General features: G+C 51.7%; 9 protein-coding genes across 9 annotated transcripts; 3 read left to right on the top strand and 6 right to left on the bottom strand.

Annotated features, from left to right (window-relative positions):
* Positions 1-803: 803 nt before the first annotated feature.
* On the bottom strand, positions 804-3,807 carry M431DRAFT_124340 (hypothetical protein). Its single transcript, XM_024912217.1, has 3 exons — positions 2,862-3,807; positions 1,210-2,774; positions 804-1,142 (listed from the first exon to the last, which is right to left on the bottom strand). The coding sequence occupies exons 1-3, from the start codon at positions 3,532-3,534 to the stop codon at positions 1,074-1,076; spliced, it is 2,307 nt and encodes a 768-aa protein (XP_024770164.1). The 5' UTR covers positions 3,535-3,807; the 3' UTR covers positions 804-1,073.
* Positions 3,808-4,618: 811 nt separating this feature from the next.
* On the bottom strand, positions 4,619-11,013 carry M431DRAFT_9173 (hypothetical protein; the record flags this gene model as incomplete). The annotated part of the gene is made up of 2 exons (XM_024924291.1): positions 4,619-10,781; positions 10,835-11,013. The coding sequence occupies 2 exons, from the start codon at positions 11,011-11,013 to the stop codon at positions 4,619-4,621; spliced, it is 6,342 nt and encodes a 2,113-aa protein (XP_024770163.1).
* Positions 11,014-12,676: 1,663 nt separating this feature from the next.
* On the top strand, positions 12,677-13,347 carry M431DRAFT_254313 (hypothetical protein). Its single transcript, XM_024913815.1, has one exon. The coding sequence runs from the start codon at positions 12,721-12,723 to the stop codon at positions 13,084-13,086; it is 366 nt and encodes a 121-aa protein (XP_024770162.1). The 5' UTR covers positions 12,677-12,720; the 3' UTR covers positions 13,087-13,347.
* A 501-nt stretch (positions 13,348-13,848) lies between these two features.
* On the top strand, positions 13,849-14,979 carry M431DRAFT_499301 (hypothetical protein; the record flags this gene model as incomplete). The annotated part of the gene is made up of 5 exons (XM_024917785.1): positions 13,849-13,907; positions 14,014-14,151; positions 14,335-14,438; positions 14,464-14,528; positions 14,875-14,979. 5 exons carry the CDS (start codon positions 13,849-13,851, stop codon positions 14,977-14,979), a joined length of 471 nt encoding a protein of 156 aa, XP_024770161.1.
* Positions 14,980-17,001: 2,022 nt separating this feature from the next.
* Positions 17,002-17,697, bottom strand: M431DRAFT_541325 (hypothetical protein; the record flags this gene model as incomplete). The annotated part of the gene is made up of 3 exons (XM_024921097.1): positions 17,002-17,025; positions 17,086-17,153; positions 17,286-17,697. The coding sequence occupies 3 exons, from the start codon at positions 17,695-17,697 to the stop codon at positions 17,002-17,004; spliced, it is 504 nt and encodes a 167-aa protein (XP_024770160.1).
* Positions 17,698-18,642: 945 nt separating this feature from the next.
* Positions 18,643-19,874, top strand: M431DRAFT_485854 (hypothetical protein; the record flags this gene model as incomplete). The annotated part of the gene is made up of 2 exons (XM_024916326.1): positions 18,643-18,678; positions 18,738-19,874. 2 exons carry the CDS (start codon positions 18,643-18,645, stop codon positions 19,872-19,874), a joined length of 1,173 nt encoding a protein of 390 aa, XP_024770159.1.
* Positions 19,875-20,560: 686 nt separating this feature from the next.
* Positions 20,561-21,371, bottom strand: M431DRAFT_9170 (hypothetical protein; the record flags this gene model as incomplete). The annotated part of the gene is made up of 3 exons (XM_024924290.1): positions 20,561-20,767; positions 20,872-21,199; positions 21,361-21,371. 3 exons carry the CDS (start codon positions 21,369-21,371, stop codon positions 20,561-20,563), a joined length of 546 nt encoding a protein of 181 aa, XP_024770158.1.
* Positions 21,372-22,141: 770 nt separating this feature from the next.
* M431DRAFT_499298 (hypothetical protein) lies at positions 22,142-22,623 on the bottom strand (the record flags this gene model as incomplete). Its single annotated transcript, XM_024917784.1, has 2 exons — positions 22,142-22,315; positions 22,474-22,623. 2 exons carry the CDS (start codon positions 22,621-22,623, stop codon positions 22,142-22,144), a joined length of 324 nt encoding a protein of 107 aa, XP_024770157.1.
* Positions 22,624-23,026: 403 nt separating this feature from the next.
* On the bottom strand, positions 23,027-23,970 carry M431DRAFT_151665 (hypothetical protein). The gene is made up of 2 exons (XM_024912843.1): positions 23,333-23,970; positions 23,027-23,277 (listed from the first exon to the last, which is right to left on the bottom strand). The coding sequence occupies exons 1-2, from the start codon at positions 23,836-23,838 to the stop codon at positions 23,214-23,216; spliced, it is 570 nt and encodes a 189-aa protein (XP_024770156.1). The 5' UTR covers positions 23,839-23,970; the 3' UTR covers positions 23,027-23,213.
* Positions 23,971-25,120: the final 1,150 nt, after the last annotated feature.

The following is a 25,120-nucleotide window of genomic DNA, read 5'->3' as shown; positions in this document are numbered from 1 at the left end:
GGAGGAGGGAAAACAGGTGACAATAAAGGCAGATGCTTTTAAGGCAATTGAATGTCAAACAATGGAAGGGGGGGCAAAAAAACGAGTTGAGGTAGGACGCACATATAACATGCCACAATAGCCGCCCGCGCCTACCGGTGAACCAGCATCTGGCAAAATGAATTCCGAGGCCACGCGATTGTTTTCTCTTCACAATGCGCTTGCAAAGGATGTTCAATAACAGGGTGCAATTGCCGTAGAACAAATATTGAGACAAAGGAAAAGGGGTCTTTTCTTTGTGGTAGAAACACCCGCGTGCACGCATTTTATTTATTCATCGAGCCCTGTTTCACTACGCGCACAAACAAACGTACTGTGCCATGCCCTGCGACAATAGGCCCTCATTCCATTGATTCAGTTCAGCGTCAAACCAAACCCCGAAAGCAAAATACGAGTACACAGCTGAGACTCTCCAACTTCCGCATCATCAGTGTAAATTAGCCATTCTGTCGGAGCGCAAATGCTAACGGCATAGCCCCCATACTCGTGCCTCTTCGGTACCACACGAACTGCATGATGCATGCTGCACATAAACGCTGCATATGAAATACGGAGTCTTACAAGGAATAGAACGGTGGAAATGCTACCCTGATCACCTCCTCCTCCACCCCGGCCCTTCCAAGGCCCAATCACCACCGCCATCACAGACCCCAAAGCCACTTCCGGAACACCGCTGGTCACACGGAGCACAGGCCGGGATACCGCTGAGTCCAGCTCATTCCATCGGCCCAACATGAGCAGCGCAAGTAAGAATCAATACTAGACGCTGCGCCTCGTCTTTTGTACAATATATTTGATATGGATTAGTTAACATCCCGTAGGTCCATCGCCACCGCTAAAACAAAATAATACAATATGAATCCATACTTCTCGCCCCCGCGACAGGATGATATACCAAGTACAGGCAGGCATATACATACACCATTGACAATGACAATCTGCCCAAGAATTCTCCAACACCAGGCTTCGGGTTCCCCCGGCCTCATCGCTGTTATACAAAATCAGATTATCCACTATACATATACACTATGTCCTTAAATCAACTCGTCCGTAATCGGCATACCGGCGTCAACATTCTTCATCTTAGCAAAGGCCTTTTGATACTGCAGATAGTGTTAGCTTCCATCCAAAACCCCATCTATGCGATATGTGAGCGTAGCGTAGTCTTACCTGAAGGATAAAATTGACAATGAGCGCAAGCATCATGGCGACGCTGATGATAATGGGCCCAACCATGTTATCAAAGTCCTTGCCGCTCCTCTCCATAATCATGGTTCGACGAGACCGCAGGATGCTGTAGCCCCAGATACCCGCAAATGCTGCAATGGCAATATACGCAATTCCAATCCACTGCGCAATCGCATTGTCTCCAGCAGCCGAGTACAGTGCCAGAGCCAGAGTACCTTGCAGGATAGCAATGTGCTGCCATTTGAGAAACGTTCGCTCGTTAGCCAGCCATACCTTGGGCTCGACCTTGAGCTCTCCCGTGTTCTTGATCCACTGCGAAGGTTCCACTACGCCCTCGGGGAGACGAGCTTGAGCTCGTTTGGCAACGGCATACTTGGAGAGAGACAGGCCAGGGAGAACGTTTGACAGAGTCCCGTAGCCTGATTGTGCTTGGGAGCTGCCCTCTCCTTCTTCTTCTTGGCCTTGAGGAGGCTGCCTATGTCGTAGAGATCGGGACAAGTACGCCGTGGCATCGGCCGCCATGCGGTCGGCAAGGTATGATTTTCCAACAGGTGAGCTTTGAGCTACCTTGTAAGAGCTTGGCACCGTTCCAATGAGACTTCCGACGGCCATGGCGTCATCGGCGCGCTGAGCCCGGCGCTGCTCCTCCTCCTCAAACGCCTTTTGCGGGTCCTTGCGGATATCAGTTTCGAGATCACCGAGCCAGAAAGGCAGGTTGTTCACGTAGTCGTCGAACAGAGAAGCAACTCCGTGGACAAACTTGGAGAAGCGAGGAGTTGGGTGTACCAGGTGAGAGCCCATCAGGTCCTCGATCCAGGATGGCCGCTTGCGGTTGCCGTCCTCCTTCAACTTGATCTCTAGCACGGCATAAGGAAATTTGGATACTTCGCTCTGGTTGATGTTTTGGAATGGGTACTTCATGTTGCTGTTGTCGATATCAGTTCGATGCCATTCATTGGGGTCTCGGCAGGGTCGGCTCTTGTCCAAGGTGTCCTCACGGATAAAGGCGAGGTCAGTGTCGATGGAGATACGAACGCGGTCATCGGCAGGCTTCTGGAACGCGGTACGGACATAGTTGGCTCTCAGCACTGGTGTCAGCTTCCTCCTCTGTTGGAATTCCTGGACCCTAGCAACGGTCGACTTGAAAGCTTCAATCTGCTCTGGGGTCGCGCCTTGTCTCTCCATCTTTTGTATCGCCTTTTCTGTCGAATACTCCCCGTCGAGGAATTGCTTAATGTACTTGTCCTTGATTGTGAACTTGTGCTCTTCACTCCTGCCCGTGGCATCGGCCGACTTTTGCTCAACAAAGATTTCTGGTTTGGTGCTCAGTTGGCCGTACCATCGCAAGCGTAGAGAAGTCACTTCTGACTGTTGCTCGACCTTCTCGGAGTATACTTCGAACTTGGAGTTGTCGAAGTAGAGGGAGGTGATGGAAGGCGAGTCAGAGCCGTCAAGCTCCTTGGCGGATTGTTCGCTGTAGACGAGGGCGGGGAGGCGACGCAGGATCAGCGTCTTGACTTCCAACAAGTTGTCGGGATGCACCCAGACTGCCAATTGCGTGTTAGTTAGAATCGGTATAGATTTTCATAATAGCTTAAAGAAGACAAGATATAGTCAGCAGGTCCATCACTTACACTTGTGAGCTGTGTATCGCTCGCCGTTGTGCGTCTCAGCCGACGCCTCGAAATCGACCGGCGCCTGATCACCCTCCTCCAATTGCTGTCGAATGGCAAAATACATGACAGACAGCTTGTTCAGGAGAGGCGAGTAGCCCTGCTCCGAGTTGAAGGGCCGCTGAGCCAAGCTGAGCTGCATCATCGGCCGCACCTTGTAGCGATCGCCCCTCTTTCGGTCATGCTTCTTGACGATCTTGAGGAAGCTGGTATAGTTGATGTTGCTGTACTTCTTCAAGGCCTTGACCTCATTGGTGATCTCGTCGAGCTCTCCCTCGAGCTCCTTGAGCTTCGGGGTTAGCTCTTCGCGGCTGAGGCCTGCTGGCTTGCTGCTACCCTCGGCAGCACCGGCCTCGGCGCCGGACTCGAGAGGGGGGGCTAGTTCCTTGAGCTTCTCGAAAGCAGCCTCGACTCTCTGCTTCAGGGCATCGAAGCGCTCCTGTTGGAACTGGGCGACCTTTTCCAGCTGGACATTGAAGATTTCGTCGCAGAAACGGCTCTCGTCCTCCTCGGTCCACACGGTCTCGTCATCCCTCTTATCCTCTCGAAGGAGGCTTTTGAGCTTGCCGTAGTCGACATACTTGTCCTTCCATGGCGGGTATATCGACTCGCGAAGGGTCTTTCCGAAACGCATTTCGCAGGGCTTCTATGGAAGATCAATCCCGTTGGCAAACAATTGATCTGAATTGGAATATGTAGTCGTCGATTCGTCGCCTCCCTGATGGGATGGGTCAACGTTGAATTTTTGCCTGGCCTGGTGCAGCGGTGAAAAGGTCCTAGCTGTTAACCGAGCTGGAATGCAAGACTGGATAGCAAACGAAGGAATTGAAAAGGAAGGCCAACAAGAGATTGAAGCAGCTACGCAGATTGCGGGCGAGAGAAAGATGAGAAACAAGGTTTGTCCTCGAATGGTCCAAAGGCAAAAAAAAAAAAAAACCTTCAAGACAAAGCGCGTACGAAGAACATGGAGCTCGTCTAGATCCCGCCACACGTGCTTCCAGGCCTTGTCCACGGCGGTCCTTGTCCAGCTGCGAGCTTCACCTAAACATCCACTGTATCCACAGCACTAATCTCATGCTACAGACCGCTAGCCTCACTGTCCGGGCACCAAAGCAGGAAAAGCCGCCAACCCCACTTGGGCTCCGTGCCGTTCCAAGCGCAAAAAAGCGAACATGGAACTTGTACCTACATTTTGACGGGACCTCAGTGGGCTCTTTAGTGCATTTGCACTGCCGTTGCAGGCCTATCATCACTCTTTCAGCAGCACGTGCGGTCTCTGGCTTGCTACCGGAAGTACTTTCGTTTGAACCGATGGGACCGGAGCGAGAAGAAAATATGGATAGAACGTAATAAGAGGTAGAATCATCAATGATGAATCGAACGGAAACAATGACAAAAATCAATTGAGCCTGCCGGTAGCAATTGTGCCGAGTTGAATCATCAATTGAGAGTGTTAATTGGGCTTTGTCTTCTGTTTATTACTTCATACAGCAAACAACATGTGAGAGGAACAGTACATGTGCGTTTACTTGAGCAACATGCAATCACAAGAAGTAGAGCCGAGGCACAGCATAGACGTGAAATAATGTTGTGGTATCATTGCTAGAGATATATATCTGAAAACTAGAAAAAGAAAAAGAAAAACATATATGCAAGCTACCAGCTACATGGCACATATTCAATAAAACACCACGCTTCATAACTCGTTCCATGCCCTTCTACTGCGCTGCAATCTTGGTGAAAATCTCCTGCGCAGTCCGCTTAACAATACCACCCGTCACCGGCAAGTTGGTGCAGGCCTCCAGGTACAAGTCCACCTCACGAGCTGCCATGCGGCCTTCGTTGATACCCCAAACGATGAGAGACTGGCCACGACGAGCATCACCGGCAGCGAAGACACCCTCCACGTTGGTGCTGTACTTGCCAGGAGCAGTCTTGACGTTCTTGCGGGCGTCTTTCTCAATCTCATCTCCGAGAACGCGAGCCTCAGGTCCCAAGAAGCCCATGGCCAGCAGGACAAGGTCAGCGGGGAAGAATTGCTCAGAGCCCTCAACCTTCTTCATGTCCCAACCGCCGCTGGGGTTCTTGGTCCACTCGACGCGGACAGTGTTGATGCCCTTGACTTTGCCACTGCCGTCGTCGATAAACTCCTCGGACATGATGCAGTACTCACGAGGATCCTTGCCGTCGTGCTGGCGGACCTCCGTGTGACCGTAGTCGACACGGTAGATACGGGGCCACTGGGGCCAAGGGTTGTCGTCGGCACGCTCATCAGGAGGCTGAGGCAGCAACTCAAAGTTGGTGACGGACTTGGCGCCGTGGCGGACCGAAGTACCAATGCAGTCGTTACCAGTATCACCACCACCAATGACAACAACGTGCTTGCCCTTGGCAGAGATGTAGGAGTTGTCGGCAAGCTGAGAGTCGAGGAGAGACTTGGTGTTCTTGTGAAGGAACTCCATTGCAAAGTGGATGCCCTCCAGGTTGCGTCCCTTGATAGGGAGGTCACGAGCAACAGTAGCACCGGTGGCAATGACGACAGCATCGTTGCTGGCCTTGAGATCAGCAAGCGAAGGCTGGCCCTCCGCACCGATGGCTACGCCTGTCTTGAACTCGATGCCTTCAGCGGCCATGAAGTCGGTTCGGCGCTTCACGATTCGCTTGTCCAACTTCATGTTGGGGATTCCGTACATCAAGAGACCACCCAAGCGGTCGGCGCGCTCGTACAGGGTCACGCTGTGACCAGCTCGGTTGAGCTGATCAGCACAAGCCAGACCGGCGGGACCAGATCCGATAATGGCAATTTTCTTGCCAGTGCGGACCTCTGGAACTCGGGGAACCATCCAGCCCATCTCGAAACCACGGTCGATGATGGCACATTCGATTGACTTGATGCCAACTGGGTCGCTGTTGATGCCCAAAACGCAAGCTCCCTCGCAAGGGGCGGGGCAGACACGACCAGTGAACTCGGGGAAGTTGTTAGTCATGAGCAGACGGTTGAGTGCATCCTTCCACTGGTTCTGGAACACAAGCTCGTTCCACTTGGGGATAATGTTGGAGATGGGGCAACCGGTATCAGATTGACAGAAGGGGACACCACAGTCCATGCAGCGAGCAGACTGGTACTTGAGCTCGTCCTCGTCGAGACGGGAGCTGATCTCGGCCCAATCCTTGGTTCGGGTAGCGACAGAGCGGTACTTCTCGGTACGACGAGCGTACTTCATGAAGCCCTTTGTCTTGTCGAGGACCAGAGCTCGCTTCTTCTTCTCGGCAGAGCTATCTCCAATAGCCTCCTCCATGTCCTGGAGCTTAGCGGCCTTGTCATCCTTCTTGCCGTGCACACTAGAAATCACGGGAAGGTTGTATTCAGCACGCTTGGCTTCAGCGGCCTTGGCGGCCTCTTCTTCCAGGACGCGCTTGTAATCTGTAGGAAGAACCTTGACGAATCGAGGCAGAGCACGGTTGAAGTCGACAAGGATGCGTGCGGCCCGCTCAGATCCAGTGTAGTGGTGGTGGTCTTCGATGAGACCGCGAACGTAGGCAATCTCAGTGGGATCCTCAAGAGGACCGTACTCGACCATTTCGGTGTTGAGCTTGGAAATGAAGTCCTTCTTCATGTCGAGCACATATGCAATACCACCAGACATACCGGCAGCAAAGTTACGGCCAGTGCTACCCAGGATAACAATTCGTCCACCAGTCATGTACTCGCATCCGTGGTCACCAACACCCTCGACAACAGCCGTAGCACCAGAGTTACGGACAGCGAATCGCTCAGCAGCGACACCACGGAAGAAGCATGTTCCGGCTGTCGCACCGTACAGGCAGACATTGCCGATCAGAATATTCTCTTCGGCCTTGAACACGGCAGAACGAGGAGGGTAGACAATCAGACGACCTCCAGACAGACCCTTGCCGACGTAATCGTTGGAGTCACCCTCCAGTTCGAGAGTAATACCGGGTGCGAGGAAAGCACCGAAAGATTGACCGGCAGATCCCTTGATATTGACATGAACGGTGTCGAGCGGCAGACCCTCTCCGCCATATCTCTTCGAGATTTGGTAGGACAGCGAAGTTCCCATAGCACGATCGGTGTTGACAATGTCACACTCAATTCGAGAGGGAAGGCCCTTGTCGAGAGTCAACTCGGCCTCGGAAATCAGCTTGTTGTCCAATCGAACGTAGAGCTTGTGGTCCTGCTTGCGGACGTTGAATGTAGCAACGCCGGGTCGAAGTCTGTGGGCAGGGGTCAGGAGCAGGGACAGGTCAATGTTGGCAGTCTTCTTGGTACGCAGATCGTCTCGCATCTTGAGGACTTCAACACGGCCAACCATCTCGTTAATAGTTCGGAAACCCAGCTTGGCCATGATGGCTCGGAGCTCGTTTGCTACATAGTAGAAGAAGTTGATGACGTGCTCAGGGGTACCAGTAAACTTCTTGCGAAGCTCGGGATCCTGTGTAGCGATACCAACAGGGCAGGTGTTCAGGTGGCATTTGCGCATCATGATGCAGCCCATGGCAATCAGAGGAGCGGTAGCGAAACCCCACTCTTCAGCACCCAGCAGACACGCAATAGCAACATCTCGGCCTGTTCGGAGCTGGCCGTCAGTCTGCACCACGACACGGCCACGCAAGTCGTTGAGAACCAAAGTTTGGTGAGTCTCTGCAAGACCCAGCTCCCATGGGAGACCGGCATACTTGATACCAGTCCATCGGGAAGCACCGGTACCACCATCGTGTCCAGAGATCAAGATGTGATCAGCCTTGGCCTTGGCCACACCAGAGGCGACAATACCCACACCGACTTCAGACACAAGCTTGACAGACACACGAGAACGAGGGCTCGAGCACTTCAAGTCGTAGATCAGCTGCTTAAGATCTTCGATGGAGTAAATATCGTGGTGAGGAGGAGGCGAGATGAGACCGACACCGGGGGTTGAGTGTCGAGTACGAGCGATGGACTTGGAGACCTTGTGTCCAGGAAGCTCACCACCCTCACCGGGCTTGGCACCCTGTGCCATCTTGATCTGGAGCTCATCAGAGTCAGCGAGATAAGCAGACGTGACACCAAATCGTCCAGAAGCGACCTGCTTGATAGCAGAGCGCATCGTGTCGCCGTTAGCTTGGCGCTCTGATCGCTCGGGGTCTTCGCCACCTTCGCCGGTATTGGACTTGCCACCCAATCGGTTCATGGCGACAGCGAGGGTAGAGTGGGACTCCATCGAGATGGAACCGTATGACATGGCACCAGTGCAGAAGCGTCGGACAATGTCAGTCCAAGGTTCAACCTGGTCAATGGGGACTGGATTGCAATCGTCAAACTTGAAGTCCAAGAGACCACGCAGGGTGCAAGACTTGATCTGCTCGTACTCGCTTCGCGAGTAGGCCTCGTAGGACTTGTCATTCTTGGCGCGAACTGCGTCTTGGAGGTTGGCAATAGCAGTTGGGTCGTTGACGTGAGCCTCACCACCGTCGCGCCAGTGATATTCACCGGATTCAGGGAGGGCTTTGATGCCAACAGTATAGCGTGAAGGGAATCCGAGCTCGTGGAAACGGAAAGCGTCTTCGGCGATGAGCTCAAAAGTAAGACCCTGAATACGCGAAGCAGTGCCCCTAAAGCATCTCTCAACTACCGTCTCATCGAGGCCAAGAGCTTCGAAGATCTGAGCACCCTTGTAAGAAGCCAGAGTAGAAATACCCATCTTGCTCATGACCTTGAGGATACCACCATCGCAAGAGTGCTTGTAGTTGCGGATGAGGTCGTCGTCGGACAGCTTCTTCTTGAGAAGGCCCTCTCTGCTGAGCTTGAGGATGCACTCCATGGCGAGGTAAGGATTAATAGCATCTGCACCGTAGCCGAGCAAAACACACATGTGGTGAACCTCGCGGGCTTCAGCGGTCTCGACCACCAAGGCGGCCATTGATCGCCATTTGTTGCTGACGAGGTGGTGGTGGACCATACCGGATGCCAACAAAGCAGACACAGCAATACGATCAGCAGAGGTTCCTCTGTCGGACAAAACGATGACACGGTCACGCGCCTCAATAGCCGCCGTAGCCTCCTTGCAAATCTCATCCAGGTGCTTCAAGTAACCCTGAACTCCCTCAGACTTGGGGTAAGTCAAGTCAATTGTCTTGACGGTCCACTCAGGGTGGATGGATGACATGTTCTTGATAGCATTGAACTCGGGAATAGACAAAATGGGGCTAGGAAGGAGAAGGCGGCCACATTGGGAAGCATCCATTTCCAACAGGTTACCTTGAGGCCCAACATAGCACTCCAATGACATGACAATGGATTCTCTGATGGGGTCAATGGGAGGGTTGGTAACCTGCGCAAAGAGCTGTCGGAAGTATTCGTAGAGGAGACGTGGGGAGTCGGTCAAGCAGGCCAGAGGAGCATCGTTACCCATGGAACCCAGGGCCTCCTTCTCGTCGGCAGCCATGGGGGCAAGAAGCAAGCTGACCTGCTCATGAGTGTAACCAAAAGAGAGCATCAAGGGGTCTTCCTGGAAGCGAGAAGCATCGGGCTTGGGGGCCAGATCAAGCTTAGCCTCCAGGGTCTCCAAAACCTTGGGCATAGTGATCAATTCGCTGTCAAGCCATGAGCGGAAGTCGTATCTGTTTGCAACGGCAGCCTTGAGCTCTGCATCGTCGATGATTCGTCCAGCCTGTGTGTCAACCAGCAGCATCCTACCGGGCTGCAGTCTGCCCTTCTGGACAACAGACTCGGGCTCAACGGGAATGGTACCGACTTCAGAGGCGCAAATGATTCGGTCATCATCCATGACGTAAAATCGGCAAGGTCGCAGACCGTTTCGGTCCAGGTTGGCACCGCAGTAACGACCATCGGCAAAGGTGAAGAGAGCAGGGCCATCCCAAGGCTCCATTTGGCAAGCAGCCCATTCGTAGAATGCGGCCTTCTTGGGGTCCATTGTGTCATTGCCCTGCCAAGCTTCGGGAACCATGAGCATGACTGCTTCGGGCAGAGAGAGCACGCCATTGATGGTGAGCAGCTCGAGGACGTTGTCAAAGGCGGCCGAATCGGATCCACCATCCTCAACAATGGGGTACATCATTTCCAACTCCTCCTTGAAAATGTCAGATTGCATCACACCCTCACGAGCACGCATCCAGTTCTTGTTTCCTCGCAGCGTGTTGATTTCACCGTTGTGGGCAGCCCATCGCAGCGGCTGAGCACGATCCCATGACGGGAATGTGTTTGTGGAGAAACGGGAGTGAACAAGAGCGAAATGAGCTTCGTAATCAGCGTTAACTAGATCGTGATAGTATGAGTACACCTGCACAGGGGCAAGCTGTCCCTTGTAAACAATGTTCTTGTTTGATAGAGAGCACAGGTAGAACCAGTTGTGAAGGCCAATGGTGTGAGTAGCGCGTTTTCGAAGCACATAGAGCTGTCGCTCAAAGTGTCGCTCGTTGAACTGGGCTGGGTCAGTGACCTCTGGGGCATTGCCAGTGCCGTATGCGGAGGCAAGGACAATGAAGGGCTGGGCAATAATGGGCTCGCGGGACTTGGCGGCGGGACCAAGCAAGCTGGAGTCAACGGGAGGCCGTCGCCATCCCAAAACCCGCAAACCCAGCGATTCAGCAACATCTTCCAGTTGCCTCTTGGACTCTTCAAAGGTCTCTTCGTCGGGCTTGAAGAACAGGTTTCCTACAGCATACTGACCCAGAGGAGGCAGTTTAATGTTCTCCTCTCGCTCGAAGTTCTTGATAAAGAACTTGTGTGGGATGGATGTCATAACACCAGCTCCGTCACCATCTCGGGCGTCGGATCCCACAGCACCACGATGGGTCATGTTGCACAGTAGGTTTCGTGCATCACTGACAATTTTGTGGCTAGGCTTGCCCTTGATATGGCTATGATTTTCGAGTCAGTATCACCATATTATGCAATTGTTCGAGTGACTTACCAAGCAAAGCCTACACCACAGGCATCCTTTTCGTAAGAAGGGTCATACAGACCCTGCTTCACGGGTAGGGCACCAGCCCATGAGTCATTGTTGGCCGCCTGATACTCATACGGGTGGTATTCCTCTTTTTCAGCGTCAATTTCAATTTGTCGGTCGTCGAAATCCTCGAGATAGCCCATGCTAGGCGAGGATCCGTTGATAATTGTTGGTCTGGTACGATTGAAAGAGAGTCCGTAGGCAAAAGCGTTCGCAAATTGGCAGAAGCTATGCCGCGGCTATCGAATCGTAGCTATGGTGACGACAGAAGATTATATCTGCGCTCAACACAGACCTATCGACAAGGTTCAGTTAATATTTGGATGATCTGCACAAGCTATCGGCGGGGATGAAGAAAGAACTGAGAGATGACCGCGTAATAGAAGAAGCGAAAATTAAGCATGTGCGTGCGGGGAAATTAGGGATGGAAAGAATATCAGACGAGTCGAGTTGGAAGGTCCAAGATAGTGACAGACTGTCTCCGCCGCTGCCGAACTGTCATCACTCGATGAGGTGCACACCAGCCAGAAAAGACCAGACCAGACGGGAAGCTTGTCGCACGAGGCAGGGCTGCAAACGCTGAGGCGAGAGCCGGTAACAGCGGGTGGGGGCCCTAGCTGGATGCTGCAGGGGGGGCTTGTCTCACTGTGACTTAGCACTCGCAGCCCTAAGCCCCAGCGGACGACCCTCCATTGCCAATTCCAATTTTTAAGCGTTTGCGCGCCCAACAGCATGTGAGACGATGACGCTCGTGGTCGGGAATTTCCCCCACGATGCCCCTCATGCCCACAAAAACAGGCCATTTGCGTCCGCTTGGCGCCCGAGTCTTTGGCCGGTCTAAGAGCCCTTGCACTCGACAGCAATTATTGCTGCACGTCGCCGTCATCGGCAGAGAGAGGCGAATTGGCGCGGCTGGTGACAATATTGCAGTTCCCCCTTCCTTTTGTGCTTTGAGCGTACAAGAAAAGAGTATTGCATAATATTGCACTTTGCGGCATCATACGGAGCACATATTCGCCAGGCTTAGACTCAGCCATGAGAGAGTTTCAAGCGCGGGGCAAGGCAAGAGCTGGACGAGCGTAAAAAGAGCCAACGGACGAGAGCATATTTGCCCCCCTCAAATTGCCTCAGATCGTCCAAACTCCCATTCCACGGCTTTTTTTCTCCTCTCTTCGGCAGTCGTGGCCTTCGATCTCAATTGAGTTCAAGCAGCGCCTATCATCGTGGGAGGTGGCAAGTTGGTTATGAGCTATCCGCGGAAGCCGCCAGAATCCTGATAACCTCGGCGACTTTTCGATTCCCCCATCTCGAAAATAGAGTTGGCACCGGCAGACATCCATATGAATCCCGTGTGTTTCTGGCTTTTTGCACGCACTTGCTTTTGGGGTAAGGAGGCTAAGGAGCGGGAAACCGGGGGCAGGTCGAAATCATTTTGCGGGAGAAGGGGAGTGAGAACCGTCAGCTTCGAATGACTTACAGGCTTATGATGTTCTTTTGGTATCAAGGAGGCGCTTTGCGCTCTGGTATATGAACAAGAAGCCACGAAGGGGAGTAGCAAGAGGGAGTAAAGGTAAAAAGAGGGAGAAAAAGTGAAGCAGAGCCGGAGGGGGAGGGAGGGCAGAGGACAGCTTTTATTATAGAGACGGAGGCGCCCGTCCGTCTCCAGTTCTCCGGCGTGCCCCCATCAGAGAGCATCTCTTCAAGCGCATGTTTCTGCCAAGCCATGGATCTCTCAAGAAAGTGGTCCGAGCAGAGAGTGTCGGCCACGAAAAGAAAAAAAATGTCCACTGGCTCGCAACTTTACCAGGATACTGGTCTAAAGTTGCAACCGACAGTGGGGGGCGTTGAGCATGGCGCAACACCAAACGCCTGAAATGCGGCGCTCTGACTGGTGCAACGCCTCCAGGCTAGAGACGAACTCCCAGGCATTTCCTGCGGACCGATCTGCCCCTCCGTTGATGGCCCCAGCCAGAAGCACATGTCAGAAAACACCGCAAGCTCCGGGGGGTGTGCCAAAGGCAATTTCCGTACATGTTTCGTCGAATCTCAACTTGCAAAGTATGGGGACGCGGGATGGGAGGTTTCATTCGTCGTCGTACATGGGCGGCGCCGATGCGCGGAGGCAAAGGCCCCTCCAGCCTGCAATTCTCGTCTCACTGATGTCAGTTCCAAGCTGTCTTGAAGTGGAAGACGCCGCACTAGTCTCGGGGTCCTGACATGGGCTCTGCCTGGATGAGGCCTTACTTTTCCATACTAGACCAGTAGTTCAAGCGCAGGCATGGAGGTTTGTACGAGTACGGCCTGCGCAAGCCTGTATTGCCGTGTTGGTTGACGAAACACGCATCTGATGGATCTCCGGCAAGGCACGTCATCCCTCCCACCTCTGCAAGAGGGAGACGACCCTCGGTTGTAACAGCGAGCCAATTGCTCAGCATCTATTTCGTTTGTCAGACCCGGTCCTCTCCGACCAAAAGGCGTGTAGTCGGAATTAGATGAAGCTCTCGCGGGCCTGTGCCAGAGCGCTGTACGTAATGGGCCTCAGGCAACATCGCTGACTTATCCAGACTTTCCCAATTAGGCTATCGATTACCCTCAAAAACAATATTATTACCCCCATAAAACCTTCCCATTACCCCCAGGAAACTCACAGCTGTATTCACATTACCCTCATATTACCTGCAAGAAACTGAAAATTTTCGTCCGGCGGAGCGCACGATGTTGAGGACAACATGGCCGCATGGATGGCAATTTCCGTCAGTTCTCTAGTCGGCAATGCAATGGCTGCGAGCAACAATTCAGCTACGCCAAGCAGCTTTCCAATTCCGTCGCTTCTTCTTGCAACCGCCGGCGACACCACCTCATGCAGATGCCCCTCCTTTATTTTCGCCTCATCGCCTGCTGTCACAGTAATAGGCTACGACTAATTCCCAGCCCTCTGGTTGGCTCCGGGCGGCTGACGCTCATCTCAGCCTATCTCGATGACTAGAGACAGGCTTATCCAGTCGTCGAGAGAAATTCGGTTTGCAACACGCTTTGTGTAAGAGAAATCTGGGAGCTAATAATGCCCGAATGCGGCAGGGTATCCCATCAAACCCCACAGCATCTCTGCTATTGTGCAAGGATTATCCCTACACACCCGGTAGGCCCTGCGACCGATGCACACGAGGATCTGTGGCTGACGGCTTGGAGCTTAGCATAGCTGCCAATCAAGACCAGCCTTTTCCAAATCCTGACCCCTGCGTGGCCGATGTCGCGCTCAAGCTTCGACGCCAGCGAGGCATGTCTTGAAGGACGGGGGGACCCTAAAATGCCACCAAGCCATTTGGCGTCTGGAGAGCCGGAGCCAAGGTGACAGAGAAATCGAATTCAGCGCCGTTTTGTTTTACCCAAAAGGCGCCATTGCGAGACTAACTGCGACAAGGGACAATGAGATACAGCTGTACACAATCTCGGAGACACGGCAGCCCTCGCGACCTGGCACATGGGCGACCAGCCTGTGTTGCTTCTCCTCGTCATAGCCACACGTGCCACGGCCACTCACTGTTGCTCGACATGCCTAAACAGAAAGGTCGGTTGCAGTGTCCAGCTGCAAGATGGACAAGATGAGGATGCAGAACCGGGGTTGGGCATGCGCGGACGATGCAGACAGCAGCCGGGGGTGCTGGGCCGCAGATTGCTTTTATGGATTTTGCCCGCGCCAGCGGCGCCATGCTTGTATTCACAGCGACGAGACCAAACGGGAGAGCACCCATCTCGAACAAGACTCGTTCTAGGAAACCTCTTCGGCCAATAACGCCCAAGGCCCCGACACCCGCTACATGCACAGAGAGGAGAAACAACGATTCTGGTGGCCCTACTTTTGCGATGCCACCCCCCTTTGATCCGTTATTATTGCCTGTTTATAAGGGACACAACGTATCCGTACCTCCTCGGCCCATCTGCGCGTGGTGGTACTTCGGCGTTGCTCAGTCAAAAAATCGACATCATAAAACTGGCGCCTGCAGCCAATCAGCATCCCGGCCATTGGCTACTTGTCCTTATCTCAGGCCAACCAAGATTGCCGGCCCGTCGCCCGAACCTTTAACGCTACAGATAGCGGCAGTAAATAGCCTGGGGCTACCTGGTGCTGATACGAGCCATCTCGCCACAAAAGAAGATGGTCTCGTTTTGAGGGTCCTCCATGGTCCATGGTTGCACTCACACAAGGCATGGTGACATCCGAAATGAGGTGATGGCCCTGCTACTTGCACGTACTCGTTACGAGCAGGTACCCCAAAGATGCTACCAGCCGTGCCCTTACAGAGTTCACACAGAAATTACGTCTCCATGATGGGACTGTACTACGACTTCCACGACGTACAGCTCCAAGACAAGAAAAGGTACAAATACTTTTGAGGAAACACACAGACTAACGGCCACAGGGTGCGCCATCTTTCGCCTCAGAGCTACCTACCAGCCCAAACAAATGGGCTGTTTCCATCTGAGGCAATATTTGTTGTATTTTCTGGCAATTTGGAACGTCCTAATTTAACCACTACAAAATCCACTCCGTATGTACATGCATTATGCTTCTTGTCAGGATAAAATACAACGGCGCCAATTCCTTCCGCCGTCGACTTCTAATTAACCAGGGCCTATTTTCCCGAGCCAGATGGCGGGGCCGGGGGGGTGTGTGGCGTGGCCTTGTTCCAGATCACTGGTGAATGCATCACAGATTGGTGAGGGCCTCGGACCTCGTAGTAGAATCTTATAAATACCAACAGGGAGAAGCTTCTCGGCAACGGCAGCGCTGCGTGAGACGGAGCATCAAGAAGTCAGCTACGACATTACGCCAATGTGATGGTTGACTCGACCGAAGTCGGTCTTTATGCTGCTGCTTGAACCGACTCGAAGCTGTTGAACCCTGTCATCAGCTCTTCAACCCTTACAGCCGGGTTGAAATATCTGCCGCTTACAGTTCTGTGCAGCCGTTTACGGAGGACACAAGCAAAGCTCTACGGAGAGGATGACATGTGCCTGATTTCGCTGAGGATGCTGACAAAAGGGGAGGTTAGAGAACCGGCCGGTATTAGGGCATCTTCACTTTCGGACGGATGATTACTCGGCTTTTACTACTTTATATCCATATATAACATCCTGTTTTTGGTACTATGCCGACGACGTTGCAGACGAGCTCCCGATGGTTACAACTAGGGCGCGGTTCAATACGCTGTTGCTCACCGAAGACGGAGCATGAGTACTACCCCCCATGTTACAGCTTTCCACAGTAGGGAAAATGAGGATGGGGGTACATTGGCATTCCGAAAACTCCCGATATCCACCCTGACTCTGAGCATTTTGTCTCTCAACGTGCCAAGAGGAACGAAGAGACCCTGAATGGCTTTTTATTGTTTGTGCCTCATCGTCCGATTGACATCTGAGTCATCTTCAGAAAGCCTCCGATGGATATCCCTTTTTGGCTGAGCAGCCATAATGCCTGCATGGCTTGAGGGTGGCTGCCGATTGTGGCGAATACGGCGGGTGAGGAGCTACACAAAGCCCATTATAATGTTTACTTCTTGTAGTATTGCTCGTAAATGATCTGTCGAATCGTGTTAATACACTCTAGGGGCGAAACACAGAATAACTTGTGCGTAGATATGTGTGCTCGTAGTGATTTTGGGAATGATTATTCATCACCCTAGCGACTGCGTGGAGTTCGAGCATCGAAACCGGATTTGAACGAAAGCCGTTTATTTACTACTACAAGCACTTAACTACTAGGTAGGTATAAGTTAGACAGTAAATAAATGCGTACATTAGATGCATATATCCAATTCTTGAACTATCTACTACTATTCTATTTGGCTAGCACTCTGTATTACTTCTGATGCGGGATGATGTATGGCAAAATTGGCAACTTAACGTGTGGCGGTAATATAGGCATTATTGAGTGCAGGATATGCGAGAAAGTGATTGAGTAGAGGATGTCGAGTAGTTTGCGTTAGAGAACAAACAAGTCAACAAATAAATAACCAAATGAACAAAAAGACATGATCGATTTCGTAGCTTCCGTCGCATTTATCGATCCTTGTGCGTATTTTCCCATGATGCTCCTTACCGTGACAAAAAAAAGGAAAATGTTTATGTTCTTAGTCAATAAGACCCCTCCTGGACTATGTTTTAATCCGCAGTTAGAACTGAGTATGAATGTTGATTCATTGGAATAAACTTACCAGATATTTCCAGATTAGCGTGTATGTCGAATCCGGTAAAGTACTTATATCAAAAACGAATTCGCCAGCTTCAAACAAGTCAGTTATTATAGCTCCAAAGGAAAGCATTGACATAGGGGTTGGATAAGTTGAAAAGGAAATAGGGTATTTTGGCAAGATAAGAAAAGGCAGGGTAAATATTGCAGAGGCCAGAAACTTACTTTCATATAAATCATTTTCGATCTTTGTATTCGGGCCCTTATACATTTGAACCAAACCAACGACGTACAGCGCATCATCCTCTTCAAGCTCCTCGAGAATCTCGCTAATCTCCATGTAGTCGGACTTTGGGGCGCCCTGGGTCTTCCGATCATGGTATTCGGCGCACTTCCGCATCAGCTGGTCAGGCAGGGCGGGAGGTTTTGAATAATCTTCCTCAGGTGTGGAGGATCGTGAAGAACCTTCCACAGGTGTGGATGGTCGTGAAGAATATTCCATAGGTGTGGAGGGCATTGAAGAATCCTCCACATGGGTAGAGGGCATTGAAGAATAAGAATTTTCCACAGGGGTGGAAGGCATTGAAGAATAAGAATCTTCCACAGGTGTGGAGGCTCGTGAACTCGCGTCTGCCATGTTGGTCTATGGGATATGTTGTGATTACCAAAAAGAGAATAAATAATAGTGGTAATAGCAAAGACAAAGGTGGCGGGTGGAGTATCGATGTTGATTTGAACGGTTTGAAAGCGAAGAGAAATATGGTAAGAGATTTGAAGAAGGGTGAATCCAGAGAGGAAATTCCGGGGGAGGGGGCGATTTATATAAACAAACAGGAAGAGAAAGGGCAAAACTCAGATCAGGATTGGCAAAGTATAAGGCTTGTCCAGAATCATCCACTGATTTCGAGAAGAGGACAGAGAAAGTTATATCTTTGAGCGGACAAGACGATATAAAGTATATTACGAAGTAAAACTGAACTATGGCGGCGATGAGGGTTTTGGGGCAATTGTTTGGTAAATAGCTGGCGGTAAACAAAGCAAAGAGCGCCCGTATAAACAAGCTCTGCTTTGCCGGTGGTGAAGAGTCAAAAAGGACTGCGAGATACATTGTAAGGTTTGACTATCTCCCGTAGAAAGCTTACACTAGATAGCACTGTTGACTACAGAGTATTCCTGACTGATTTGTCTCAGCGAATCTCGTAGATTGTGTATATATAAGAAGCCCTACCTCCGGCTTTGTAATAGATAACCAAAACATTTCATCAATCCATTATTACACCTTACCTACACATCTCAACACGCGCTACCGAATTCAAGATCAGAGGACTTCCAATACGGAGAATCAAGTTAGCCCTCCTTACGCTGTGTAGTAGGCGTCAAGTTCATCCTCATAGGCTGGTTGCCCGGTGATTATCGTGCGCGCCTAGCCATAGACGCCATAAGCGCCGTGCGGGTCTTGGACCAATAACAGTCCCCAGCCCAGCCGTCTTATCAACAAATAACCCACACCTCTTAGACCTCATCATCACAAGCTCTACCATTGACATTGACAGCTTCAGGACCTACGCGGTCATGCTCTCCAATGTTTGCGACACTCCCAGATTTTACGCCGCGAGATGTAAGAATGCCTTTGACTATTAGCCATGCTCAAAAGCCACTAGCTGACTCGGGATTTAGTCGCACACTCTGTGGTACTCGTCGTCTAGGAATCCCTTCATCCCCCCAGGCCCTGTCGATAGCCTACATGCAGATCCGAATAATGGCCACCATGGACCGACGCATTCGCGTCAGCGCGGGCAGATGCTGGAGCGAACGCAGCTTGCGCGCCTTGCCGCAGATGAGCATAAGATGCAGCGACGCCGAATGAATGTACAGAACTTTGGCAGCACTTGGCTAAAACCTCCTGGAGTACCTAAGACCTTGCACCAGATGCGGGAGGAGAAGCGTGAACAAGAAGAGCACCAGGAAGCTATGCGACGAGAGCAACTTGCTCAGGAGCTGGCGGAAGCCGAGGGTGGTGGCACGATGGATGACGGCATGATGGATGACGTACAGCTCGATGGGGCACAAGATCTGGATGACGAAATCCCAGATGCAGACGACGGCTTTGATCCAAGCAGCGACGATAGCGAGGATGATGAAAACGAAGACGAGGAGAATGAAGATGAAGATGATGACGAAGAGGCAGCAAGAGAAGCAGAGGCAGATGAAGAAGCTCTACGAGAGGCATTGGAGCATGCCCGAATGAGAATGACGGACGACGCGTTCCGGGAAGCCCTTATCCGCGGTGACCCGGAAGCGGATGGCAGCGTATACGGCGATGGTGAAGAATTGGAAGACGAGGATCGAGAACAGATTCTCGACGAGGATGACTTTGGCTACGATGGGAATCTAGACGATGGCATGGCTGGTGACATGGATGCCGATCTCGATGAGGATATCCCCGAGGCTGAGGACGGCGGGTACGAGCACACCGACTCTGAGGCCGATATCAGCAGCATCACCCGAGTTGGAGAGCAAACCTATGAAGACGAAGATGTGGACGTGAATGTGGACGAGGACGAAGCCAGAGAGGAGGACGAAGAAGGTGAAGGTGATACCACCGACACACACGATCTCAGCTTCATGCCGGCGCGCGCTACACCCCTCGCAGCCCCTCCGTCTCCCACGTTGCCGCGCCATATGGGCTTCCGCACGATTCCCCGCCCAAGCATCGATCTGAGTGCACTGCTGTCGCAGGACGAGAGCAGCATCATGATGATGGAGAGTAGCCCTGCGGTGATGATGAGGAGAAGGCCAGGCCAGAGGAAGTAGGTTTATTTTGGTGTTGTGTGGAGAGGAAACATAGCTTAGATACCCCCCCGTTTTTATAGAGCCTTTCTCAAGGACGAAATAGATGAGGCACCAGCCTGTATACGAAGACTGGTGGCATAATGCCTTTGATATCACATAGAAGGAATGCAAATGACCGAAGCAGTGTTCGTTGATAAAGGGACAGATCAAGATGTGAAGAAGAAGAATAACAGCTAGTAGTAAGCCTGATAATGATATTAAAACATTTATATAAATAGCCTTTGCCTGTATCAAGAGTAAAACACAAAACAACCACTCGCTTTTATTTCACAGCCAAAGACAAGCTCCTCTTCCTCTTTTCTCCCTAGCTGGGCAACCCATGTATCCATTTGGGGGGAGAAAATGAGGTAACTGAGGAACAACAAACACCCAAAACGCCAGCCCAAGATGCAACTTGTACAAATATTTTTGGCGAGAGAGAAGAAGCAAAAACGCGTATGGTTTCCGCCGCAGCCACCAGCCAAGAATTATCGGTCGTTATAGCAAAGAAAGAATTCGGATAAGTCCGAAAAAGCAAAAAGCCGGATGATGAAGGAATATACATCGTAGCGAACAGAAAGAAAAGATCAACATCATTCTATCATATCTCTTCGTGAAAGGCCAGTGAAAAAAGATAATAAGTCAAGGTGTCTTCCGGGTGGGTTCGTTTAGAACAGCCAGACGTATATGAAGAGCATGGCGACGGCAAAGAAGAAGAGCAGCCACCACTTCCAGCTGACGCCGCTGCGCTGGGCCATGATGAGCATGCGATTCATGGTGCCGCGGAGGCGCATGCGCGTCGAGTCAAAGGTGTCGTTCATCTTCTCGGCGAGGGCGGAGGATTCGCGGATTTCGTCGCCGATGGCAGCCGTCATCTGTATTTGCGCGCGCTCTGAGTTAGCCAGGACTCTTATGCATCCCCTATTTTTATCTCGCTTCCGTTTGTCGCGAATGAGACGTGAGTTGTGCGCCGACTTACGTCTTTGAGGACCCTGACTTTGCCCAGAATGCCCGAAACCTGCTCGTCGTTCTGGCTCTCCAGCTCGTTTAGCACCGCGTCGCTGTACTGCCCCTTCTTGTTGGGCGTCGCAGTTCGGTAGGAGTTGGAGGGCGATCCGGCGTCGCCGTAGCCATTGCCCATTGAAGGAGAGTATCCTCCATAGCTGCTGTAGCCGTAGCCTCCCCCTACGCCGGCGTTGGGCGAGGGAGACGGACTGGGTCTCGTTCGCTGTGACTGATCGCCGCCGTTGTATCCCGCAAAGAGCATGCTGCGGGAGTCGCGCTGGTGAAGTGACGAGGCTCCGAATCTGTATTACAGTTGCAGAATGGTTAGCCGTGTGCTCTGGCATCGCGGATTGCCTCCCAGAACGACGGCGCGACGTGGGAATCGTCGAGCGCGCGCATCGTCAAATGTTGCCTCCGCGGCTGGAATGGTCGAATAGGGTAGGTTGAATCTGAGGTCACTCACCTTTGCGACATGATGAGAATGGAATAAGCAAGAACCACACAATAAGAAACAAAGAAGCCGACGAATTAAAAGGGGTGTTGTATGAAGAAAACGAAGAAGGCGTTTTATTGTCGAGAAGAAAATGCCCCTTGGAGGAAGTTGGAATATTCCATGCAGCAGATTTATGGCTTAGGTGGTCTTGACCATAATCTGTTAAGAGTGGCGTTAGCAACTTTTTTGGAGGTTAGGGGGAGTACGTACCCAGCCATTGTGGCGGCTAAAGCCAACCAGCGTGTTGTGGCTTGTCTTGGACGGGGATCATTGTGCAAATAATAGGAACTTCCGATGGATGATCCAAATCCCGATACACAGCAGTGATTAAATCTCTACGAAGCATCTGCTTGTCTGGAGGCTGTAATCTCGATATAAGATAGTAAACCCAGGTCTACGGTACTCAGCTGCATCTGTCCAGGGTATGCGTGAGGAATGGCGGGACACAGCAAGGCTCCAAGAACACGATGCGGGCAGCCAGTACGTGTACGGCCTCAATGGCGGCGTGTGCAATTTTCAACGTCTCTGTTATCCCCCAACAGAGGGTGGCAACTAACGCCTAGCTAAATAGCAAACAGAGAGCCTTTTTGTCGTTACATGACCCATCGGCTAAGATACTGGGACCCCCCTCGATAGATGCCCAGCTCCCCTCCCAATCACCCGAGCTTTTAACCTTGGTGAACCCATAAACATTAACATCATAGACTTGTCAGTCATCCAATGGCATCGGAAGTCAAAAGGGTGCACTTGCTTAACCGTCCATCTCGGTGTCCTCATGGGCAGGCTGGAAGTCCTCGTCATCCTCATCCTCGTCGTCGTCCTCCATGGGGGTCTGCTCAGCGGCCCTGGCGTAGTCAATCTGGGCACCACGAGTGCGGCGGCCACCCTCGACAATGTTGTTCAGGTCAATTTCTTCCAAGCCGTCCTCTTCTGCTCAAAGTGGTTAGATGGCCCATAGCTCTGTTGGGGGAAATAGTAGCTGATGATGCAAATTTACCTGGCTCAGCATTCTACCGTGAACGTAATTAGCTTCCTGGCACTGCAGACAGGCACAATATGGACGTGGATGGTACATGAACTTACCTCATCTTCATCATCGTCGTCGTCGTCGTCCTCATCGTCATCCTCATCCATGGCGGTGTCGTGAGGAACTTCGTCCTGAACGGCCTTTCCCTTGCCCTTGCTCTCAGCAAAGGAATCCTCGCCGTGAGGGTTGGTGACTCCGTCAGACATTTTGGGTGCAGGTAAGTACGCGAAAAGTGGTTTGTTACGATGGAAGATTGGGAAATGACCAAGGGATGAAGAGCTCCTGAGAAGAGTGAACGGTCAGTGTTTTGGTAAGGTATAAGTAGGGCGGGCGAGCTCGAGGTGGATCGGTTAGTGCTTCGAGCTCTTTTAACATGGAGGCAACTCACCAATTGAAAGACGCAGGTTGGGTGCGCAACAACACATCTAGTCCACTTAGGGATTAGCGCGTATCGAGATTTGTGCCTACAAGTCACGTGGTTCCATCTCAGACAAGATCGGGAGACAAGGGACAGGCAACAAGGGAGATGGATGGATAATTGCTGTTGGATCGTTTAAGCATGAACCAGAGTGCAATGCAATTACCGGCTAGACGTGTAAATGGATCAATGGGCAGGCAATAGTACTCGGATTGAATTAGGGTATTATGTATCAACAGAAAAGCATTATAGTCATGTACCTGGATGGTAGTGAGAGGACAGGGATCACTAAAACAACTGCAATAGCTCAACCCTTGCCAGCGGTCATCCCATCACGGAAGCGTATATTCAGATTGATGTATGTGTCAATTGTCGGCTCTATTTCTCGCCGCCGCCTCCGCTCACTGCCAGGAACACTATAATGGCAATCACCCACCAGTATCTGTGTGCAGTTAGTACCATAAGCTACTATTCTGGGGATGCAAGGCACAACGTACTTCTGAAGGGGCGTCTTCTCAACCTCCTCAACCTTCTTTCCCTCTGGCGATAGAACAATTGGCTTGTTCAGCTCTGGCTGCTTGCCCTTGAGCACTGGCAGCACCACCGCCTGCGGGCCAAAGTCTCTCGTCTGACCCGCATCGATTCTTACGCCCTTGAGAGCAGCACTGAGAAGCTCTCCCTTTTCATCGACTGAGAGTATTAAATTGGGCGAGTAGCCCTTGCCAAAGTTGTCCACCGAGGCGACAGTTGTGCCAGATATCCACCGTGCAGACTTGACGTCGTACAATCCGACGCGGACCAGCTGTGTAGACTCCGGGATTTCAGGAGCTTCGTAGGAGATGATGGAGGAAGACCCGCTGATGCTAGGATCGTATGCCACTTCGGCGAGGAGGCTGGGCGACTCGGTGTTTTCGACGGGCTGGACATAGATTTGCGCCGTGTGGAAATCGGCCTGGACCAGAGCTGCGGCACACAGGGCCGAGAGGAGGGCAATGACGCGCATAGTGCCCACACAAGGCTGAGCCTGTCCTTTTGCGGGAGACTTGCAGAGAAGTTGTTGAAGGCGGTGTTGCGTCTGGCTCAGTACGAGTTCAAGCAAGTGTCGTTACCTGGCCTTGATTGCGATAAGGCAAGCAATGGTGGAGCAATTGCAAGGTACCTGCTGGTGCTGCTAAAGCTCCGTGCCGAATACGTACTTTGGAGCGGTGGGTTTCGGCAGCACGTGCTGGGGCCCCAACAATGGGGGACGTCATACAGGCACCGCATCTCAAACCTCAAACACAGATTCCATCTCACTTACCTTGTATGGATAAGGATGCCTTGAATTTCTGTCACATTTTGTTTATATTTTACTAGCTGCGAACATTTAAAATAAGGCAACTCATTTAGAAGAAAAAGGCAACCGTTCAAAGCAAACCCCCTCCGTGTTCCTAGCTAAAATGGTGCGCATGCAGACGTCCTAAGCTTTTCAGGGCTGGTTGACAGCTTCATCGCCAGTTTACCATCACGATTTGCTCCAACATCCTGCCAATCCGCCAACGGGAGCTGCCAACGTCCCGTGTCTGCAGGCTTCTAAACCGGGGCTACTCGTTTAAATCCTGATCATGAGGCAAAAGGGTCGCGGACATTCTTCTCGTCATCCTGCCAAGTGGCGTGGCTGCATGCACACACCATCTCAGCTGGACTAGGCGGCTGTATCCATGGCGAATATGGCTTAACCAAGAGCCAATAGTGCGCGTGAAATGACGTGCCAGCATCACCACCGCCGTCGCACCATGTGAGCGAAGTCGTTTTACTGGTTATCAGTCGACGCCCCAAGGATTCCTTTCAAATGTGTCCCGCAGACATGGAAGGTTGCCTTTTTTCCAAAAGGCAGATTTGAGCTGTCTGTCAACCATCTATCCCAGGGGAGCCTGTTGGCATCTGAGTACCAACAAAAGTAAACCCGATCAGTCAATGATTTCTAACCAGGCCAACATGTCTCACCGAAGTGGAACACCCTCTTGCAACAGTAAGTACTGCCGAGATGGTCCTTTGTCAGACAAGCGTGGCCTTTTGAAAGAAGACCCCTGCAAACCGAAATCTTCCGCCTGGCATGAAGCTGCCTTGTGACCGGCAAGTATCGGCCAGCGTTGGTAGACTTGGAGCCAACGCGCAGAAAGGCCCTCTTTGGAGTAATTGATGTGAGCGCTCTGTTTCAGAGTAAGTGACACTACTTTTACGGCGTGGGATGGAAGACCGGACGCATAATCTCCATGCAAATCATGGAAAGTGAATAATCTACT

The sequence above is a fragment of the Trichoderma harzianum genome (assembly GCF_003025095.1).
Source record: "Trichoderma harzianum CBS 226.95 unplaced genomic scaffold M431scaffold_14, whole genome shotgun sequence".
Lineage (NCBI taxonomy): Eukaryota > Fungi > Ascomycota > Sordariomycetes > Hypocreales > Hypocreaceae > Trichoderma > Trichoderma harzianum.
This window is presented reverse-complemented; position numbering and strand designations above follow the sequence as displayed.

Excerpts from the sequence above, each read along its gene's own strand:
- M431DRAFT_151665 (XM_024912843.1), bottom strand. The coding sequence starts at position 23,838 with ATGCGCGTCATTGCCCTCCTCTCGGCCCTGTGTGCCGCAGCTCTGGTC. Across the intron at positions 23,278-23,332 it reads GAGAAGACGCCCCTTCAGAA|ATACTGGTGGGTGATTGCCA; the intron begins GTACGTTGTGCC and ends AACTGCACACAG.
- M431DRAFT_254313 (XM_024913815.1), top strand. The coding sequence starts at position 12,721 with ATGGCGCAACACCAAACGCCTGAAATGCGGCGCTCTGACTGGTGCAAC.
- M431DRAFT_124340 (XM_024912217.1), bottom strand. The coding sequence starts at position 3,534 with ATGCGTTTCGGAAAGACCCTTCGCGAGTCGATATACCCGCCATGGAAG. Across the intron at positions 2,775-2,861 it reads GCGATACACAGCTCACAAGT|TCTGGGTGCATCCCGACAAC; the intron begins GTAAGTGATGGA and ends CGCAATTGGCAG. Across the intron at positions 1,143-1,209 it reads TTGTCAATTTTATCCTTCAG|TATCAAAAGGCCTTTGCTAA; the intron begins GTAAGACTACGC and ends CACTATCTGCAG.